The sequence below is a fragment of the Xiphophorus couchianus genome, chromosome 22, assembly GCF_001444195.1.
Source record: "Xiphophorus couchianus chromosome 22, X_couchianus-1.0, whole genome shotgun sequence".
In the NCBI taxonomy this organism is placed as follows: Eukaryota; Metazoa; Chordata; class Actinopteri; order Cyprinodontiformes; family Poeciliidae; genus Xiphophorus; species Xiphophorus couchianus.
The window spans coordinates 2,576,615-2,599,972 of NC_040249.1; the positions used below are offsets into that span (position 1 = coordinate 2,576,615).

Consider the following 23,358-nt stretch of genomic DNA (forward strand, 5'->3'; position numbering starts at 1 on the left):
AGAAGCAAAAAGGTGTTTAAAAAAATGCTTTCAAAGATGTACACACACACCATCGGGTGATTTAAAGCTGGTGAAATTACACTTTGACCTCATCATCACATTCAGAACGAAGCAGAATGAATGGCTTACATGCACATACACACACATGAACCCGACCTCTAACATGCTGCAGAAGAGTCGTTAGGAAGTGGCAAACAGGTAGAAAAAAAGAGAACAACTAAAGATGACTGGTGTTTGTAACACTTTCACTTGTCAAAGCCAATTTTAGCCAATCCTGATTGGGAGTTAAAATGTAAGAAAAAGAAGATCATAAAAAGTTTCTTTTATACTTTTATTTCAGGAGCAGAGGCAACTTCTTGCCACATGTGGTAATTTGTCTTTTTCCGCAAAAGACAATTGCCATAACATAAGATATTATCGGTGACTTTTTACCAAGAAAACATGACCCATGATAAGTGAAATACTGAAGTAAACCTTGTTGATTTCTGTTTGTCAACAAGATAGACCATCTCAACAACATGGCTTTATTTTAAAAAGTTACATCCATCAACATCAGCTTTTTCTACAATTAAATAATTTATGTCATGGGGATTTTACCAAAATATTGTTAAGCTAAAATGTTCCCCTTTACTTTAAACTATGAGCATCACTGAATGGTTTACTAGAACTGAAAGTTTGAATACGTGCCACTTTACCTGATTGGCTCATTTTTACAGTTGTTGAAGAGATTCTTTGCAGTACAGATATTATGTACAGCGCTATAGCAACAACAATGTGCAGGAGATGAATAGTAACTACGTACGTCAACGGAAAGATAATGTTTTGAGGTTTTTACTTTTACTTGAGTAATACTGTTATGAACTGTTGCTATTTGAGTAAAATTTCCGGATACTCTACCCACTGCAAGGAACTTCACTGAATGAAGAACAGACAAAAATACACCACATACAGACCTGCAGTTCATGTTGCAGTGAGACTTCTTGTTTATGCACAAGCTGTCAAGAAAATCCGAGCTCATCCCACTTCCCCATGCTGGAGATTTTAGTTTAACAGTAATAATAAATAAAGTTATCTTTAAAATGAATCACTCAAGTGACATCAAGGCCCAGCAGTAGACTTAGGTGTCAATAAAATAAATCTGGTTGTGTGTGTTGTTTTTGTCTCATGCAAACTTTGCTTTAATTCTACTTTTTTCTATCTAATCATAAGAAATCATAGTCAGTCAGAAAGAGTCATTAAACAGGAAAAGCAGGTTTCCTGGAAAAAGAGGAAGTTTCCAGCCTGCAGATTTATAAAAATAGCTGAGACTATTCCTTAGTTTAAAGGTAAAGTTTTAAAGAATGAAATCTAAACATTATTAGTAATTGGATAAGATTCAAAGTAAAATACTTATATGAATATTGGTTTACTTGTAATAATACTTACACTTATATTTGTGGGAACACTTACAAGAAAAACAAGTAACTGTAACTTTAGTAGTAAATAATTAGAATCATGTATTATTCTTGGTTTCTTTTCAGAAAAACATCTGTAATAACTCACATTAAGATCATAATAAGAGTAACTAATAAGTTATGGTTATAAAATTATAAATGAATGCTAAATCAGAGAAGCTGAAGAAAATAAATGTGATATAAATGTGATTTTGACATTGAACTTGAAATGGTGTAAAAGGTTGTAAAACTGCAATTAAACATCACTGATATGTTGGAGGTAGATGGTAGGTGAAAGGTGACAGGAAGGGAAAAAGGGGAACTAACAGGAGAGCAGAGATGATCAGCACCTTATATGGAAACAGGAGGTTGAGCAACCCTGAGACATTGGCACAGACATCATGACATGATGTCTCTTAAGACAGTGACGGATATGAGATCATCTGTCTAAGCAGACAGATGAACCCTATATAAGGTGGGTGCAAAAGAGGAACCGTTCGTTGGATCCTCCGGGCAGCTTCGAGCCAAGATCGAGATGGACAAAGAACTCTGCAGCTGAAGAAGAGCCGGAGCCACGGAGCCGGAGACTGTCCTGCTCATGGAGACCAACCCGTCAGGCCCACAATCTGTGGCTTCGAATCGCACTTCTCTCATCGGCTGGGTTCTGACCCCAAAGACAAAGATGAAGACAAAGACAAGGAAGAAGAACTGGTGCCTTTTTTCCTGCCAGCACCAAGTCCTGTGTGACCTCAGCATCCATGCGGAGAAGAAGCTCATCGGACCTGCGGAGATCCTGGCCTTCGCCGATCAACATCTTCCTCCTGCTGCAGCACCTTCTTCATCATCAAGCCAGGTCTGGGGTTCGAAACGCCAAACTCCGTCCGTCTCTCTCAAAGGTTCCCTTTTTTAGTTCTCAGTGTCAGCAGTAGGGAAAGATAGACTAGATGATTGATTTTACTTATTTGATTATTTCTGCTACTGAATTAAGCTGTACTGACCCTTGCAAAACTGCCTTACTAATAAAATATTTAGCATAAAGAAAATCTAAAAGATGTTGTGGACATTCAGTTAATGAGTCATCTTAAAGTTCTTTGATGGTTGTAAAATAGCTGTGATGTTTGATTCTGGAGAGGAAAAGTGGAAAATGTTTTTAGGTTGCTGTAGCCCAAATGTAAAACATCATCCTTGGGACTCGCCCGAGTTACTAAAACCTACCTGGTTCAATAACAAATGCAAGTTGTAAAATAGAGAACGAGCGACCGTTAACAGGTGTGCTCTGTGAAACTAGTTGGCTGTAGGCTGCTCAGTCTGGCTAATTCACAGGGGGAAGAAGGGTGGGACACCTGGATGTAGGCCGTCAGATAACCAGGCGAATCGTTTCTCGAAACCAGCTTAAACAGAGTTTACTTCAGTTCTGGACAGGGTAAATCCCAGCAGATTTAGGAAACTCAATTAACCCGTTAGAAGGAGAGCTGGTAGCACATCTCCCCTCTCAGAAGAGGAAGTACGAGAGTGAGAGAGTAGAGACAGAAAGGAGGGGGGGGGGGTGTTGCGCAACAACAAAGCTTTGTTGTTATAATGTTATTTTCTGTATTCTGAGCCCTTTGCAAATCAAGAAGATACAGTAAGCAAACACTTTAGTTACTCTGTTCTAACACACATGATACATACAGTATATTACCTACTATAAATACTAGTTTAAAAAGTTTCATACAGAAAATAATTTGATTTGGAAAAGTGTTTCTTCTCTATTTTATAACTATGTTATTTATGACTTCTTTATTTTTTCTCTCAGAACTGAATCGAAAACACCTCACTGATGCTGAAAACTGCTAATTAGAATCTTCTGTCCGTAAGACCGTCCACACCGAAGAGTGGCGTTGTCAGAGCAACCTGGTGGTACTCTGCACACTGCAAAAACACAACATCTTACTAAGTATTTTTTTTTCTAGATTCTAGTTCAAATGTCAGTACACTTGAAATAAGACAAAACTAACATACAAGAAACTTTTCAGCAAGATACAAGACCTTGTTTTAAGCAAATAATTTCTTAATATTGAGGAAAAGGTTCTAGCTCCACAGGCTAAAAGACATTTCAATCTGGAGAGACTCACACAGAGAAGAAAATAGCAGTTAAAAAGATTTAATGGTACAATTTCATTGGCGCTCGGACCCGGCAGAAGACCGTGAGCCGAGGATCGCCGTGAGCAGGCGGTCTGCTCGGCGAGCTCGGGATAGTCTTCCCCCCGGGACCGAAACTGGTGGTGGAGCGGAGCTTGGAGAGGAAGAGCACAAGGGATCCTGGAGGACGACCCTCATGGTGAAGGTGGAGAAGGGGAGGAGGTGGGTCGAAGCACGGCTGACGAGCAGGAAGACCCCAGGGTAGCTCGGACTTTTGAAGGTGTCTTTGGACGACGATTGGCTGGAGCGGCGTGAAGCTCCGGTCCGGATTGGCTGCGGTTGGGCGTAGTGATTAGATGATGTGGTGAAGCTGGTCGAGTCTCCCAGTTTGAATTTTCGCCAAGGCTCCATTTTTCCCAAGTTAAATAATCTGCTAGTGGAACTGCGTTTTTAAATTAATGTTAATAAATTCTTAACTTAAAACAAGCTCCCATATCTTGCTGAAAAGTTAGTTAGCTTTGCCTTATTTCAAGTGTACTAAGATATTTGCACTAGAAACTAGACAATGGTGAAATTTTGTGTTTTTGCAGCACATGATGGTACTATGTTTTTCCATGAGTAATGAAGAGTGAGAATGAGTAATGAAAATGTATTTTTTTTAAAAAATTAAGGAAGACTGGAGTTTGAACATGGCTGGAAAACCCCCCCAGAAAATACAAAAAGCAAACATGGAGAAAAGGGATCTCGGATAAAGTTAATTTTTGGAATATATAATAAATGGATATTTACAAAAACACATGTTACTGTTCACATTAAACTGGCACCAAAGAGGCATGTTGTCAGGAAAAGGAATAATATGAAAATATCTCTTTACAAATGAATGTATCAGCACAGAAAAGGGGTTAAAAGCCTAAGAACTTGCAGGAATCGGTGCGCTGCCTTGTATGAGTAGAGAAGATTTGAGATGCAGCGGTCCATGTCTGCCCTCCTTGCTCCCTGAGGGGGGCAGAATTTTCTTTGGACACAAAATATGCCTGTGAATGATGGAAGAACATGTGATGATAAAGGGAACAAAGAGTTTTTCCCCGAACAGCTGAACAGGAGATCACTGACAGATTAGAAATGAAAACGAAGGGGGGGGAAAAAATATCTAAAAATCACTGGGTTAATAACACACTCTATCTGTACCACCCTCATGCCCCCCTCAATCCCCACCCATCTCCTTGCTCTTCAATTTTATTTTATTTTTTCTGCTGGCGTTTGCTGGTCAGCAATAATCAAAAACCACTTTCTGTGGGCCGGATTAGTTTAGCCCCCCCTACTCTCCCTTTTCCAGCTTAGCCCACTGGACCAGGGCAATGTGTTTGTGCGTGGGCGTGTGTGTGTGTGTGTGCTTGTCGGTGGAGGGTGGGGATGAAGAGTGTTTCCGCGCTCACATGTGTGTATGTTGCAGGTTACATGCAGGCGTGTGCATGTGCGTTGACACTGGTGCGCAGAATGGAGTGGTGCTGGTGATGAAGGTGGCGCCTTATCAGGACTCTGCTTCTGGAAACAGACGCTTGGCGAGAACGATTGCATTGACGCACACACGCCGTCGTGGAAACGCGCGCACGTCTCCCACACACACACCTTGACGAAAAGGGCCTGGCAGTAATGTGATAATGCCTGGTTTAGCTGTTAGGAGCTACAGAGGGAGGAGACTGTTTTTAGGGAAGAAGAGGGCTGCTCTTGATCAGATCTATTACCAGCATCTATTAAAGTCAATCCAGACTAGAATGAAATACAAACATGAAAGAGTTGAAGGTATATCAAAATATAAATATTTTGATATTTATATATTATATTATATTATATTATATTATATTATATTATATTATATTATATTATATCATATTATATTATATTATATTATATTATATATAAATAACTGCATCTGGTCTCAAACTGGTTGTTCTGTCTAAAAATGACATATTTGCAGGAGTGACTGCATACTAAGTTTACACCCAGAGTTTTTTCTTAGATGTTTGGTTTTAAATGGGTAAGGAAACAATTTAACTCTTTCTTTAGAAGTTGAAAGTGTAACTAATAAGGTAGCATTTTAGGCCCATTGTACATAGAAAAAAAATAGAAAAAAAGGAGGAAGTAAATTTCTGCCAAAACAAAAAATTTTGAAATTAATCTCAGAAATTTTCTAGAAAGAAAATTGGACATTTCTGAGTTTCAATCTCCAAAAACTGCTGACTTGATATTCAGAAAGTTTGAGATTAATCACAGAAATACAAAATAGGAAAATTTTTGAGTCAACTAATTCTAAGAGTATCTAACTCCCGACTCTTAAGTAGTTAGATGGATTGTTAGTTCATCTAACTCTACTTTATATAAATGAAACATCATGTATTGGGTCTTTTGTTTAACCCTACAGCACCCAAATTTAAACTACTGCCACTTTTGAGACTAGATGCTTATAACTTTTTAGAACAATTTGTAGGTTTGTGTTTGGAGAATTTTTTAGGTGCTTAATTTTGTGGCAAACCTGACCCGATTTCATGTGATAGTGATCCAAAAGAAAACTTTAGGGTGTTGGAAATCAGGTGAAATGAAGAAACAACAAAAATAAAAACTGGCCAGGGATAGAGAACAAAAACATGACACCTTTCCTTTTTGTCTCATTGGATTTCTCCTCCTCTTTTATGGTCGCTAAATTCAACCTGAAAACATACACGCATACACACACACACACATCAATGCGGCCTTCTGTACCTTGATTTCAGAAGATGAGAGTTTGTCTGTTCGCCTGCCAGGCTCCAGGGAATCCTGGCTCTTCTTGTTCAGGTAGACGCCGGCGACCTGGCTCTGCTCCAGGAAGGACAGCAGAACCAGCCGATCGCTCAGCACCGCTGGAAATGACATCACCACACTCAATATCACTACCCTAAACTGAAAGGACAACAGCAGCTTTACACAGCAGAGACGACACTTACAGAAACCATATGATCGCCTTGCACAGTCAGCTACTGAGAATTAATATATACTTCCATATTTATTGGTTAAAAAAAGATAATAATAACAGATATAATCCATCCAGATCTAAAAACTTTCTATTTACAACTCGTCCTTTTTGCTTTGTTTAGGTATTATTGCAAAAATATTACAATGTAGTGGCTGCTATGGCAACCTGACACCCTGTTTCAAATATACTTTGTAGAAACATTTTTCACTAAAGTTACCGCTGTAAGTCTTTTGGATTACAGTTTTAATATGTTTCCTTCTAAAGACGGAAATATTTGCAAATTCTCCACTGCTGAGCTTGACCTCAATCAGAATGGGTAAAATCTTAAAGTTACGTCAACGTTTATCAATTGGATTTAGGTCTGGACATTGACTTCTGACACTTTATAAATCACAGAACAGTTTAGCATCAACATACCGGTACATTAAAGACTTGTTGTTGTATAAACCTTCCAGACCTCTCAGGTCTTCTGGCTCTGGTTTGCTCTGCATCCCCAGAACCAGAACTAAGCATGGAGAAGCAGCATTCGGCTTCTATGCACCACAAATCTGGAACAAACATCCAGAAAACTGCAAAACCTCCAAAACACGGAGATCCTTTAAATGAAGGCTAAAATCCCACATGTTTATAACTACCTTCGATTAATAACAACTGGAACATTGATCAATACACTTGATGTGTATTTGCTAAGTGATTTTGATGATGGCTTTTGACAAAATGTAATGTTTATTGCTTGTTTCATAACTGTTTATTGTATTATGTCTTTATGGCGCAAAGCACTTTGAACTGCCTTGTTGCTGAAATGTGCCACACAAATAAACTTGAACTTGACTTGGCGCATTCTAACACCTAGATATGCTTTGATCTACATCGTTACATCGTAGTTGTCACTGAATATCTAAGAGTCACTTTCCATTTTTAAAGTGAGTCTCTGTCCAAGTCTTTTTCAGCCCCCAACAGGTGTTCTTCAAGGACTGCCTTGAATTTAGTTGTATTTATCGACTCTGATGAGCTTCCCTGTCCTTGCTGAATAGAAGAATACCCACAGCATGATGTGGCCACCACCACTGAGTACTTGAGGTTAAGTGTGGTGTTAGTTTGGGCTCAAAGTATTGAGAATATAGGCCAAAAAGTTTTTTTTTTGTTTCATGTGAGTAGGGCTTTTGCAGCACATGACCTCTTATGGCTTTCTTCTAGGTCAGATTTGATCCCTGTTTTTGTTTTTTTTTTGCTTTTTTAATAAATATTCTTGTGTATACGTTTACACTGTTTAGTTAGTGTTCAGTGTCCAACATTTACTTTTTCTGCTTCCTTTATACACGTGTTTTCCTCTTTCCTCTCCAACTTTTTCTGTGTTTTTTGTAAAACACACACTTTTAAATAGTAGAAGAACACACTTGATCCTGTTCAACTCTTTCTGGAGCTGCATGGAAACGCTGATTACCAATTAAGCCCCCCCTCCGTACCCTACCCTCTCCTTCAAATTAATCTGTTTATGAAACCAATTAAATGGAAAAGAGGGGAGGGGTGAGAAGGGGGTTGCTACACATGTCTCTCAGAAATCCTGCTTTGAGTTGAACGGGTGAGGCTGCACCCCGAGATTTAAACATCTAACCGGCAATTAACCGTGCCGTGTGTATTTATAAACAGGAGGATATTGGTGGGATTGCGCTTCGAATCATCCTGTTGTGTGGAAATTTTTGAATTAATATGTTAATTTTCAAGAGAGTGGAGCAAACACGCCTTGACAAAAAAAAAAAACATAAAAAAAACCTAGCATCTTAAATCAGGTCAACAGAGTCTGTCAGTTGGATTATACAGTAAAGAACTGGTTCAAAACTAAACCGTTACAAAAAACATACGGCCATTAACGAGCTTTAACTTTTAGAAACAACATTTAATGCAATAGTAAGCGTCTTTGTGATAGATTACAGATGAATCAAGTTAAATGCAGTTTAGTATTGATCTCCGTGGGTGTTTATAAACGGGATTAAGCATAATCCCATTCTTTTCCAAACCAGGCCGCGGTTCAATCTGGGGACCAGGTGGCTGATTTGGCATTAGGGGCCAAAATTGCGTGACCCATCAACGAACAGCTCCCAGACTCACGCACACACACACACACACACCCCCACACACACACTGAAGCAGCTCGTTGTGGTGTGTACGTAGTCACATGGGCAGAAAGCTACATAAGCATTTACACTTGGAGGTCTGCAACAATATTTTATGCATGCACATTCACTCACACCAACACATGCACAAAATGCATCCAGTCAGATGCAAAGAGCAATCTCATCGCGCACACACAGACAAAACCGCACACACACAGCCCCTAAATCCATTTAATGCCATCTCCTCTGCAGCATGTTGACATAAGAGGCCAATGGGCTTAAGCAAAGCACATTTAAACATGGGGAAATGAAACCTGCTATGAAAAATCACTTAAGGACGCTTAATCGTGGAGCATATGCTCAACTTGGCCCAGCCATCGGCCAATGGAAACCTGTAATACTTTGATGCGGTAGAATATTCGTAATCTGCCACTCGGTGTGATGCAATCGGAGCTCGTTGTTCCAACAGGGTTAAACCGGCCTCCAGGTTGTAAAGTTTAAACCAGAACAGTGAACCGACTTCCAAAAAGAAAAAGAAAACAGACTGGCTTTTTGTTTCAGTCTTTAAAGAAAAAAAGAAACCGGTCTGTAGTTTGGTTGAATCTGTGCAAATTGGAGAAAAAGGGATTTTCTTCTTTATCCAAAAACTCACAACCTCTTTCCGCTTTACAAAGTTGAAAATAAATTGCCATTGCAAACCCTGGTGCTGCTTAATTTCAGATTGAGCTACAACTGTGACGCTTAGTCAATTGAAAGTAAATCAATACATGCAAAATTTCTAAATCATGTCAGTGTCAGATATGACAGAAAATTACAAGGTTTTTTTTCAGTCAGAACATTAAAGGGGCAGTACTATGTGAAGTCAACTTCTTTGAGCTTTACATCATGTTATGTTGTTATTCCCTAATCATAAACATACTGTACCTTCAGTGTTGCCCTTGATTCTTTCATGCATGTTTAAGAAACCCTTAAATCTCCATGACAACCATTCAGCTGTGCAAAACGCCTGGCTGGACCTAGCTTCACCGGAACTCCAGTTTCCAAGCCTCCGAGCTTCCACCTCACAGAGCAGCCCTACCCCAAAACTCCCCCACTCCTTCAGACTAGCAGCAGCAGCAATTAGCAAACATCAAGTGGAACTGCTCATCTGCTGAGCTCATTCTACGAGCTACTTCTCAGTACAAAGCTGGTAAAAACATTGATTTGGGGTTATTAGAGGAGCGCTGTTGGGATGACTTCCTGAAAACAAAGTTTCAGAAAGATCAGGAGTTTTTTAAAGAGACAGAGACTCATTTTCATGGCATTAAATCATGTAGTCAAATTGCTTTTACGTCATATTTGATATATGTAGCATTTTTATAAAAACTGAAGGAAAATAGTTACTTAATTGTGCTATTAAATGGCATTATGTGCCTAGAAAATACATAATACTTCCCCTTTAAAAAAAGTATTTTAAGGTCTGGTTAGGTTTTAAAATTTCTTTTTATCCGATTAAATTATTTAAAAACTTCCATGCCAAACAGCGTCAACCATTTTATATTGTAAATGCGAACAGATGAGCACTAATAGGAATTCACTCAACTCTGCATTCTGAATAACTCAACTAACATACATTTTTTTCTGCATCTTGACCGATGGGATCGGTGCATCTCGACTGAAATATTTTAGATTTCCATCTTAATAAGTCTCCTCTCTCAGCTACAATCCTGAACTTTGCCAACAAGCAGGTCAAAACTCACCTGATGTGTGTGCCTGTCTCTCTACGGATATTTTCTTTTATGTTTGTTAGTTGAAAATATTGTAAATTCTAATTTGAATAATGAAAGTTCTACTCTAGTAGGTATAACCACCCAAACACACACACACACCCCCGCACCTATGCACACATACACACACGTACACACCTACAGGGATCACAACTCAGTTGATATTGTAAACAGTTCCAGTAATGATAAATGTGTTGGATGTTGCGATCTGGTCTGGCTCTCTGCTTTTAATTGTCTCAGCCTAATTTAACAAGTGGCAGATGTGAGAACCCCAATCTGAATGCAACCCCCCACAACCCCCTGTCCCACACACACACGGACGCGTACACAAAATCCCCGGAACCCACCCTCTCACAACCATTACTCTAATAATTAGTGCCCTCTGAGGCTTTGAATGAAGCGCAGTGGGAGGCGAGTGTGTACCTGAGTGTGTGCAAGTCTTTTTCTTTTAGGTGTGTAAATGCAAGTGGACATACAGTAAGTGTTTGTTGGCCTATGCAAAAGGGAAAAAGGATGTGTGTGTATGTAATTACACGGGTGTGCTATGTGTGCACTGTGGGGGCTTTATCAAGTGTCTCGAGACCCCAGGCGGAAGTGGGGAGGGCGGTGTTATGAACAAATAATTGATACAGAAAGAAAGAAATAATTAGCAGATTTGGGCCGTTGTCCACAGCCTCTTATTCTCTCCTGCCAGGTCTGCAGAGTGAGGGAGCCCAGAGCAAGGGGAAGGTGAGGTGGGGGGGGTGCACGGCGCTCCCTGGAGTAACGCGCGATGGAGGGAAAAACACTGATGGATGCTCTTAAGGGAAGGCCCCTGGACACACGCAGCACAAAAGGATTTGCCCGCAATTAGCTAGCAAGAGTCGCCTGGCTCACCTGTGGCACCTGTTATGGTGCGAGTCGCCGCCTGTGTGAGAGAGCGATTGCGTGACAGAGTGTGGGGAAGTGTGTGGTGGACGTGGAAGTGCATGCAGAGGGCGCGCAGGTGTAGGCAAGCAGTCAACACCGACGGGTCGAGAGAAACTGAGTGGATGATGATGATGATTTTTAAACACCAAAAGTTTGAATTAAAACAGCTTAAAAAAAAAGCCAAAAAAGTGTTTAAATAAATATGAGCATTCGGACGAATAAGGACACATAATAACTCAATTTATTAGTAAAAATAAAAAGTACTGTGCATTACCTACAAATTTAATGTCCCAATTGTAGAATATTTCTACAATTTTTCCAGAAAAGTGGAGCATAAAAACTGAATGCTGCTTCTCCATGAAATTCATTGCTAAAAACTGAAAGCTTGAGAATTTATTAAACTGATTGTGCACTACACAAACACAAAATCTTACCAAGTATCTTTACTCTAGTTTCTAATGCAAATATCTTAGTTGACTTGAAATAAAACAAACTAACTAATAATTAACTTTTCAGCAAGATATAGGAGCTTATTTTAGGTCAACATTTCCTTAATATTGATGAAAGAGTCCTATTGACAAATTATTTCACTTAAAACATGGGAAAAATGCATTGTTATATGTGAAATAATTTGCCAATCAAAAAAGTACTTTTTCATCAATATTAAGTAATTATTGACTTAAAACATGTTCCTATGACTTGCTGAAAAGTAACTTGTAAGTTAGTTTTGTCTTAATTCAAGTTAACTAAGAAATTTGCACTAAAAAATAGACCAAACTTGCTAGGTAAAATTTTGTGAGTTTACAGTGTATGTTCAGGATTTTTGGGTGAATCATTTTAGCCATAATTTAAGTTGAGATTCAGTACAGCAGTATAGGAAGAGCCAAGCGTCATCATCATTCTTTAGTCCATTGAAGGGTAACAGCAACAACCTTGTTTCATTGTTGTTGGAGAATCTGTCAAAAAATATTGTGCAAAGCCAAACATTGGAGACTTGTCTTTTTTTCATTTTTATCAAATGTTGTAACAACTTTTCAACAAGAACAGGTTAGATTAGCAGAATCACAACCACAATAGTTTCTCTTGGCAGGATTTTCTGAATATGTTTCCACTTTACTCTGCAACATTCTCTCAGCAGCTGAGCGAAAGTAAAGCTTTCGCTTTCAGTGTAATAGTATGTCAAGACATTTTACTGTTTATGTCCACCACCATTTTATCTATTAGCCTTAAGTGAGTTTTTGTAGGAAACTGAGTTGTAAGGATGGACTGTACTGCAGAAATAGGTAAAACTGTATTCATCACGATCTAAGACTTAATTTGATTCCATCTTTGAGTTCTGGGTTTTATTTGGTTGTGTGGACTTGGGATGGTAATACGCAGCTTAATAGTGAAAATGAGAAACTCTTAATCATGGTACAACTCACCATCAGTCACAGTGTTGGCAGGAAGTCGACCCACTAACGTGCGGTCTACACATACTTGATCGAGTTGAGGTCCTTTTAGGGTGACAGTTGCCAGCACACCATTGCTTAACATCATCTGCATACATCACAATGGAGCTGACAGGTTAACGTTTATCCCAGTTTATTTTGGTGCAATGCTTTTAAATGTTTGGCTTGTCATAATGAATATCCTAGTTAAAGGTAATGTACTAGGTAAGATGTATGTTTTCTGCAGGGTGGTTTAAACATTTATGATGAGCTTAAAATAAAAACAGAAAAGATCAGATTTGCTTTTAAGGTTTTTGACTTAAAGGAATATTGTAATATTAGTTTCCCATAATGTGCTTACAATAATCTCTTAGCTGATTTTACTGTCCAGTTTAGCTCTTTCACTGATGCGCACTAACAGGTGCTTGTGTGTGTGTGTGGGTGCGTGTGTCTGTGTGAACCCAGAGGGTGCTGAGCTGGGAAGGGTGTGTACCTGGCAGCAGTACTTGCTTCTCCATCTGGTGTGAACGCAGGTGTTGCTCTGCAGCAGCTCCTGAATGGACATAATAGAGAAAGTGTAAGACAAAGAGGGCACAGAACTTTGCTTCAACAATGCAATAATTATAGAAAACCCCGGAAAATGTTTGAAAGAGACACTGAAAACAAAAGGGAAACTGTCTGTTTGTGGTAGTAGATACCTGTCCCGACAAGTGCTCACTCCAGCAGTTCCTGCTAACCGAGGGGTGGGTCCAGGGGGGGCAGGGGAGAAACGGATGCAGGTAACCACTGCTTGCTTGCATGTGTGTGTGTGGGCGTGTGGGGGTGAGTGTGAGTAGGCGTGTGTGTGTGAGTGTAAGGTCAGTCATTCCTGCAACATTCCAGGCCCAGCTGGGGTGATTGGATGGGAGGAGAGAAGGTCGGAGAGAGAGGAGGTGTACTGGGTGTTTCTGGTTTCAGACAATGGTTACGGGTAAGAGGAGGGAGGTGGCTGGGTAGGGTGAGTGCGTGTGTGTGTGTGGATAACAGCCACAGACAGGTTCCAGCAAACAAAGCTAGGTCTGTACTGCCACAAGTACAGAGGGGAAGACAGGAGAAGGAGGTGAATGAGGAAGGTGGAAGAGAAGGAGGGAGGAAGGGAAAGAAAGGGGAGGAGGGAGTCCGCGGCCCCCTGATCCCCTCAAATATCCCGTCCGATGACAGAGGTCGGCCGAAAAAGAGGCGATGAGAGAGGAGAAGGAGAGAAGGAGAGACGAGAACAAACGAGGACGACGGGGGAAGAGCGAAGGCAGACAGAGAATGCCCCTATTTGTTAATCAATCAGCCGTTTCGGAAAGGGAAAACGACAAAAATCCCCAGAGGGGAGGAGGAAGAAGAAGCTGGAGAGAGGGGTGGTGGTGGTGGTGGGGTATTGGAGAGGTGGAGTGAGGTTACCTCCAACTCCTTCAGCGAGTCGCGCAGCTTCTCTGGCCGGCTGTTCTTGGGGGTCCGCGAATAGCCTCGAGCTACGGAGGGGAGAGTGGAGAGATCGTGTGACTGATCGTTTAATCGCAGAGGAGAGAGGGATACTCTTTAAAACAACACTCCTGGGAATCCCGGGGAATGTGGGGAAAGAATTTAATAACTTGGTTGCAGTGTAAGCATAAAAAGGTGGAATAAAGGTGATGTGGAATGAAAAGATGAAGGCAGAGATGGCAGGTGTTAAAGGAACTAAAATAGACCCAAATAAACTGGCTCAGTTTTTACAGTCTGAATGAGACCAAAAAGGTGCAATGAGTGCAGAAATAGTTAAGGTTTAGTTGGTTTTATTCCTCAAAATGGTTTGAAGGTGAAGTTTAGCTGATTTCTTTGTCTTCTGAACAGATACAAATTGATTACTATTCGAGTCACTCCCCATTCAAATCCTTTAGACTATCCAGCAGCAATTAGCTACGATAATCATACAAGATACTTCTCGGACTAAGAAGACTGATTTTGCTCCATATCAACCATTTCTGTACTGATAGGGATAATTGTTTTGCCGCCGACTTGTTTTCATTTTACATGCAGAGTTTTCATTTGAAATTTTCTGGTGTTTCAAAGAGTTCACAATGCCGTGCCCTCCAGCAAGGTTCTCTGGGCCTTTGAAAGACAAAATAGCCCACAGCATCACAGATCCTTCACCATACTGAGGTACTTCTCCACATATTCATGCTTTCTCTCATGCCAGACCCAGCTGGAGAGTTTGTTGCCATAAAGCTAAACCTTAGTCTTATCTGACCGAAGGACATGTTTCCGATTAAACTAGAGTTGAGCAAACCCCACGTGTTCATTACTGAAGGTAGGACAGAAAAAGGTTTTTAGGCTAAGAAAAACAGGGTTATGGATTACTCGTTAGAAATTAACATTAACTCTTATCAACTTAAAAGTAATACATGAAAACACAAAAAAGATTTAATCAGATGTGCATTACAAGACTTTTAGGGAAGCCAATAATTTTGCTACTGATACTTTTGTTGAAAGCAATTATTTCTAAATATTATAACTACTCAAATGAAAGATTTTTCTATACTTTCAGCATCGCTAGTGCAATAAAAGTGTTCTAGACACTCCTACCATCGGTGCCGATACATATAGTGGGGAGTGTAAATGAACATGAATCAAGGCTTCTTATTATAGGATCCATGATTTTCTTAAAATTGTGATTATGTAAGAAGAAATATGAAAAACACAATCTAGGATTAATTAAAGTTTCCATAAAACGTAATGACAAGAGACAGATTATTCTTACCAAACGACTGATCACAAAATTATAAAAACTGGCAAGGTTAATTTTCAATTTTATCATCAGGCATTGTAAACTAAGACAAGAGCTTTCTTAATTATGGAACCTTTAACTGGGAGTATTTTGAGATTTTAGCATTATATAATCGGAAATATTTCTAAAACTTCTTAAAGGTATTACTGAATAGGTTAAATTACATTTTAAAATGCAGTGGTTCTTAAAAAGCATTCGTCTACTTACATCTTTTACATTTTCATATCAGACAAAGATAAGTTGAGTAAGTACAAAACACTATTTTCTTTTATTAAAGGGAAAACCAGCTTGAGTCTATATGAATTTGTAATGTCCCCCTTGCCAAATCATAAATTATTCGTAATTAGCCTAAGTTTTTGTCACATCCAGGTCTATTTATTACCAAACCTGTAGAATCAAGAAAAACCTAAACTTGTCTGGCAACATGGAAAAGCAAGGCCCAAACCACTGTTGACCAGAAAAACACAAAGACCGTCCAACGACTGCCAAACAAAGCCTTTGTGATCTCTATGACTCATGAGAGAAAAGTGCAGGTTTTCTTCCAACTAGTCTGAAATTACCAGCTTTTCAGATGAAGAACAAAATACTACCAGCAGTAGCATGTGGTTGTGGTAGTGTCATGGTGTGGGGCTGTTCGTCAGCTTCAGAACCCATAGGGCTTCCTGTAATTGGGAAAACCATATATTCTGCTCACTACTGCTAACACTTTGTGACCTAAAGCTCAGGCTCCCTTGTGTTATGCAACAGTCCAAACCCCACTAGCAAAACTGTATCTATATGGCTGCAAATCAGTTTTGGAGTGGCCTAGTTAAAGTCTAACTCAAAGTTAAACAGGTCGTTTATATGGAAAAAAACCCTCCAAAGTGGCTGAATTAAAACGATTCTGCAATGAAACATAAAACTAAATCCCTCTACAGGGACAACAGCCATTCCAAACTGAGGGACGGGACAAGCAGGTACTGGGTTACGTTTTCACATAGATTCATTTCAGTAGCTTTTTCCTTAAGATTCCTGCTTTTTATATTTATTCAGATACTCTTGGTTTGATATCAAATTTGGTTTGATAACCGAAACATTTAGGTGCGATTAAAAAAAAAAGGAAATAGTCTTCCTAGCACAATATTGAGGATGTAACAGAGAGACACTCATGCTAGAATGTAAAAACACAAAATCTTACCAGGTAATTTTTGTCAAAGAAGCTTGTTTTAAGTCAATAATTACTTAATGTTAATGAAAAAGGTTCCACTGGCAGATTATTTCACTCATGACAAACATTTTTTCATGTTATCTGACAGTGGAACCAGCAGTTTTCCATCAATATTAAGGAATTATTTAATTAAAATAATTTCCTATTGCTTGCTGAAAAGTTACGTTTAAGTTAGTTTTGCCTTATTTCAAGTGCACCCAGCTGTTTGCCCTAGAAACTAGACCAAAAGATTATGTGTTTTGGCAGCATAAGACAATCTCACGCCAAGCTTGTAGTCCAAGTAAAGTCGCAAAAGCACCTATAAAACCCAGCTGTATATGTTTTTTTTTCTTCACTAAATGTTCAACCGGAAGCACAGAGTAATTTCCAAAAACACTGAGCAATCTTTGTGGAGAGGTGGATATATTTATTCTTGGGGACTTGTGGCGTGTTTGAGTTATCTTCCAACTGCAACCTCACAGTCAGCAGCACATTTCTCTGCGTGTGTACCACACCGAGACCCTTTCATTTAATTTCGTAGCCCTCTTCCTGCCATCTCTGGAGGTTAAACAGACAGAAAGATGCATATATAAAAAAAAAAGAAAAATAGTTAATTGAATTTGTGCATCTGCCTCTGCTCGCACACATATATATTTATATATATAGATATATATAAAAATTCAAGAGGAAAGGAGGCACCACTGCTCTCACTGTGGTGCAATCACACTCTTATCTGTTTATTTTACAGTCTCTCATTTCATCTTTACAGAAAGAAGTGATTAAGGAGGAGAGTGCTCTATTAAGAAGAAGAAGAGGTAAACAGATGCATGCAAATGAGGGTGTGGAAGATGGGTGGTGGGGGGTGAGACGAGGGCAGGGGGATGAGTGTTTGTCTTCTGATAAGGCTGTTTGTATTTCACTACTGAGTGAAAAGCAGAGAGAGGGAGAGGAGGACAGTTCAGTGACCGATTTCTGGAAAACGGTCGACAAGTCCGAACGCACACAAACGTAGTGGATATGTGGAGTAAATTGATTGTTTTGTGAATTCCTTCTTTGTGAACTTACCTTCACAGTACTGGAGTTTCTCATTGTAGTAGTGATGCTCCAGGGGATTGGCTGGAGGGGAGAAAGAGAGAGGCCATGTCATTCATACATTTAAAGAAGAAGATCATGAATGGGTCTGGGTTTTCTTTTTGGATGTAGGTAAATAAAAACACAGAAAGCTAAGCTGCATCTCGACCGACACCCCCCCTCGGTTCCAAAAAGGAGGAGGGCGTGAGGTGGGGGGGCACCTCTGGCAAAGCGCAACCCGTAACCATGCCTCGTGGCCGGGCCGCCCCTGAGCATGAAAGTGGCCAGCCTGGTGGCCGGCCTCTCTGGCAGGCAGGAACACCTCCAGGATTAGTACTATTAATCAGATAAGGGGGTGAAGGGCCAGACAGGCCCAGACATGGGCACCTGCTCTGGGGCTGGATGAACAGGGTGGTGGGGGTGGTGGGCGGCGGTGGTGGGCACTGGCAGCTGGGGACCCCCCCGGAGCCGCTCCAATGAGCCTGTGTCTCCCTCTAGTGGACGGAAGTGGAAGTAATGTTAAACCTGATAAAGTACAACTTTAGACCTGCAAATAAATAAATAAATCCATCCATCCATCCATTTTCTAGCACCCTTCCCCTAGTGGGGTCATGAGGGTTGCTGGTGTCTATCTCCAGTTAACGTTCCAGGCGAGAGGCGGGATTCACCCTGGACAGGTCACCAGTCTGTCGCAGGGCAGACCTGCAAACTATTCGCTCTTTTATTCTTAGTTTGAAGCTAAATGTTAAAATAAGATAAAACTGCTAAAAATGTCGCCTTCCTTTATTTCTGATGCATTGTGTCAAAATTCTATAATGCTTTATTATAGCATTATATTATCTTATTTTCCATCCATCCATTTTCTGTTCACCCTTTGTCCCTAATGGGGCCGGGAGGGTTGCTGGTGTCTATCTCCAGCTAAGTTCCGGGCGAGAGGCGGGGTCACCTGGACAGGTCGCCAGTCTGTCGCAGGGCAACACAGAGACAAACAGAACAAACAACCATGCAGACACACCCCTGGGGGGATTTAGAGAGACAATTAACCTGACAGTCATGTTTTTGGACTGTGCACACATGCATGTTATACACGCATGCACAGGGAGAACATGCAAACTCCATGCAGAAAGACCCCGGCCGGGAATCAAACCCAGGACCTTCTTGCTGCAAGGCAACAGTGCTACCAACTGCGCCACTGTGCAGCCCATATTATATTATATTATATTATATTATATTATATTATATTAGCGACTTACAAACTTTTTTTTGTGAGGTCTAAAATAGTAGAGTTGAAAGCTCTTGTGGGTGACAAAACTTGTAAATAAATAAATACTAAAAAAAACAAAAAACATATTCTGTTCCTTATTAGTCAATGATAGACTAAATATACTTTATTTTTCTTGTAACAAACAAAATGGTCAAAAATAAACAAAAGAAACCTATAAGTCATAGTAAGGTCTTGCGCAATTGTGTAATTATGGGACGGGATTACCTTTTTTAGGGTTGATTCTTTTCAAAAACATTTTTTTAGTCTTAACAACAGAAACGGGACACGAGTTATTCTTTTTCTGAAGCGCCTTCTATGTCAATCAAGTTAGCTTTTGAGTAAATAGTTGATGTCTGTGAGTCTATTTACTATACAGTTAGAATGAATTCAGAAATCTCGTTAATGAGGCAGAAATATTTTGTGTTGATCCTAACGCAATGTATCTATTTGTAAAAATGTCATCAAGGAAGATAAAAGGAGGGTCTCCAGTCCTTGAGGGCCGCAGACCTACAGTTTTTAGATGTGCCAACCACTGGAATGAAATGGCTCTCCAGAGCCTTGCTAATGACCTAATTATTCTATTCAGGTGAGGTCCAGCAGAGGCACATCTAAAAGTTGCAGGACTGTGGCCCTCGAGGACTGGAGTTTGAGACCCCTGGTCTATCTGCATGAACTGTCATTGTGGTCATGGGCCGCAAAAAATCACTCAGAGTTCGCCCAAATGGCTCCCGAATCACACTTTGGACATCCTTGCTTTAGACGTGTATAAGATTAGATCAGTTGCTGAAACAGAGATGACAGAAAAACTATGAAATCAAGTATCAATCTATTGAAAGAATTGAAGAAATTTCTCTTTTGAAAAGCTTTCTTAAGCCCTTTGATCTAAAAGGAAACAAACATTAAGACAAAAATCAAGAATTTTTAGCACCTATACACTAAATTAAACCAAAATACCTACAAAACATTTAACAAACGGTTCTCAAGAGTGAATAGAAAAGATGCCTTAGGAAAATTTCGCTTAATGCTTTTTCTATTTTTTATTTTTCATTTGTTAAAGTCAACTGTCAAATTCACACAGATTTTCTGTAATTTAGTAAAGTGCTGAAAGTGAAACCAACTCCTAACCTGGGCTATCATTACACTGCTGTATGAGTGTTATGATGCTTCTGGATTGGGATTTGGCTACCCTGCTCTGCCTCTTCTCCCTCCCTCTTTCTCTCCTCCCTCTGCTCTGATATCAAGCTACACTTTAGTAATCCTCCAAATGAAAGGATTTGGGAGGAAGAAGCAGCGTCTCTCCACTGAAGATTGGAATGAAAAGAGAAGGCAGCTTCTAAGATGAGAGGAACGAGAGAGGCCTGTGACGATAGTAAAAGAGAGGACAACGCAGGGGGACTTGCTGTACACAGGAAGAGAAAAAAAACTAAAGAAACACGCAAGAAGAGTAGAAACTGTTTGAAAGACTAACTATTCCCTGAAAAATGGAGGAAGCATTGTACAAAATAAACAGAAATGAATGAAAAAGTCATAGTTTTTTTAACAGTACATCAAATAGCTAATTGAAATTTGCTCATTTTAATGGAAAAATAAGAAAACAAATCATTGATGTATGATTACTTAATGTAAATATGGATGCTAACATCTCAGAAACCTTTTTTTTCTAGTCACATTTTTACAAAATAAATAAATACATTTAGTTGAATGAATTTAAAGAAAGAAAGAGAAGACAGAACCAAAGAAAGAGACAAACTCCATTGGAGTTTCCCATTAATAAGTGTGAATATGGCACCTTTTACATGACCAGCTTGTTAAGTGATGACATTTAGTGGCTTACAGTTTTTGTGGAAATTGTCAGTGGTTTTCAAAATGATGTAGTCCATATTCCAACTTTCCAAGAAGCTGAAGTTTGGATATTGTTATCGTTAATAGCAGCAAGCCACAATTATCACGAAACTAAAGCTGGCAACCATTCAGATATGCAAAACGCCTGGAAGTCACACAGGACAGGACAAAAGCTCCTCGAAGGAGTTTTGCAGTTTCCAAGCTTCATTGTAAATGCAAACATTGTATTTGATTGAAAATAGCAAGTAGTCTTAAGTCAGTTTCATCAAATTTCTTTCAACACACACTTTCAGTAAGTCTCACCAACTCACTCTACTAGAAAGAGTAAGTATTAATTAGAAAGAGTAAGTATTTGATAATTGTGCTTTTTTTCCACCTGCATTTTAACAATACATAGTGCACCCAAGTACAAAGTGCTTTACTTGAGATTTTCTCCCTTTTCATGTCACTTTCTACTTCTCCCCTTACTACATTTCAGAGGGAAATAATAAGCTGTGACACTTCAGCTTAAGAATGAAAACCATGAAAAAAATCTGGACCACATACCTTATTTGCATACAACTTACAATATAAATATGCCTTAGCTATTTACTTTACGTACAGCTATACAGCATGTGTCAAGTTATTTTAGATTGGCAATACTTAAATCACACAACATAACTTCATTAAGAACTAGCAAATAAAAATTTGTTTTGAGATCTTTAAGGCGAAAACGTAGACTCCAAGGCTTCATCCATGCAGTCAGTTCATCAAGATTGAAGCCACTTTCAGAGCAGTAGAGCGCGCTTAAGAAACTGCACCATGAGTGATTTGCATGCTCATTGTCATGACCACCCCACTCAGCCTTGAATGTGATTGTGTTTGTTTTACTTACAAATGTGAAAAAACTGTCACTGTTTTCCATACTTTCTGTTGAAGTTTGAGCAGAGAAATAAATAAAAACAGGAGCCAGGAAGTGTTTCAATCAAGCATTTTCTCCTTATATAATTAGTTTTTAGCTCAAAAAACCTAAGTCGTAGTTGCTGATCAAGTAATTACACCATACTCAGAATTAATAAGCTAACTTATTAATTCACTAAAATTGCACAAGTTAATGCAACTCAAAATTATCAAGTTAGTCAAGTTCTGTAAACTTGCACGTACTAACATTTTAAAGTTTTAAAAAGTTAATTTTTTGGAGGCAACGAGTTTGTATAATGTTTTTAAGTAAGGTGAACTAATTAGATTTTACACAGAGCAGCCCTCTCCCCGTAACACCCATCAGCTCCTTCAGACTAGCCAGCAGCAATTAGCAAACACATCGTGTACCTGCACATCTCATTGTACAAGCTACTTCTGAGAGAAATGTTGGTAAAAACATAGTTAAAGGGTCAATAGAGGAGCGATATTGTGATGACTTCCTGAAGGCAGAGCTTTTAAAGAGGCAGAGGACTAATTTCAAGAAGTTAAATTAGGAAGTAAAATTTCTTTTAAGTTACATTTGATATATACAGCATTTTATAATAACTGAAGTCAACATAGCTATGTGATTATGCTATGAAATTGCACCATGTGGCTGGAAAACACATAATACTGCCTCTTTAACTTTTCTTAAAACATTGAATTACTGAAATAAAATAACCTTTCAAGGGATATTTACAGTAATATAGCAACAAGTGCTAAAATATCTTCATCTTAAAATATATATATATGTTTTCTTCCTTTTATTGAATTTCAGAGGCACAGCATATGGACTGAAGGACAAATATGACTTTTTGTTAGGTGCATCATTTACTTAGTAAAAAAAAATGTATATTGACCATATTTTACTGCAGTGCTGCAAGGGAACAATCTTAGTACTTCCTGATTATTCGGAAAGCCTCATGGCCTCAGGGCCAAATAAGGCTGGACTGCATGGGGCTTCTTGCTATGTGATCTAGGAGAAAGTCAACAGTTTAGTTTTCCTATCGCTGCGTGGCAGGACCCCAGGGTCAACAGGAACACAGGGAGTGTAAAAGATAGAACCGCAGAGACCCCATAATCTGTGTGTGTGGTATGTGCATGTGTATATAAGGTTTTAGGGTGTAAATCCTTCATACTAATAGCCTTTGTGTGTACCAAGTGTATGTGTGGTTAGTGGCTGGAAGACTAAATCACGCTAGACCAATAATCTGTGTGTCAGCAGGCACTGAAAAGCTCTTCTTTATATATAGAGAAATCACACACATTCCAAAAACAAGACACACGCAACTTATCTGAAACACAAACAGACATCCAATATAAACACTATTTACCTGGCTCTCCTTTATCGTAGTACTGATAGGTGCCAATATCTGTATCTGAGGGGAGAGAGAGAAGGAGGAGAAGGAAGGGAGATGAGCATCTCGCTGTCAGGGAAAAAGCAGAAGACAGATCAGCAATTTCGCACCGTGGGATAAA

The 23,358-nt window shown here is 39.4% G+C and overlaps 1 protein-coding gene across 5 annotated transcripts in view; it reads right to left on the reverse strand.

Annotated features, from left to right (window-relative positions):
- The window catches only part of wdpcp (WD repeat containing planar cell polarity effector), a 94,062-nt gene that overhangs the window by 43,854 nt on the left and 26,850 nt on the right, over positions 1–23,358 (reverse strand). For 4 of the 5 annotated variants that reach the window (XM_028007731.1, XM_028007730.1, XM_028007729.1 and 1 more), the window contains 6 exons: positions 23,214–23,306; positions 17,829–17,879; positions 14,215–14,285; positions 13,277–13,336; positions 12,778–12,892; positions 6,315–6,451 (listed from right to left, as the gene is read on the reverse strand). In XM_028007731.1, the coding sequence (XP_027863532.1) occupies positions 6,315–6,451; positions 12,778–12,892; positions 13,277–13,336; positions 14,215–14,285; positions 17,829–17,879; positions 23,214–23,306 (527 nt within the window). The remainder of the gene's footprint in view (positions 1–6,314; positions 6,452–12,777; positions 12,893–13,276; positions 13,337–14,214; positions 14,286–17,828; positions 17,880–23,213; positions 23,307–23,358) is intronic. The other variant, XM_028007733.1, reaches the window with a different exon arrangement.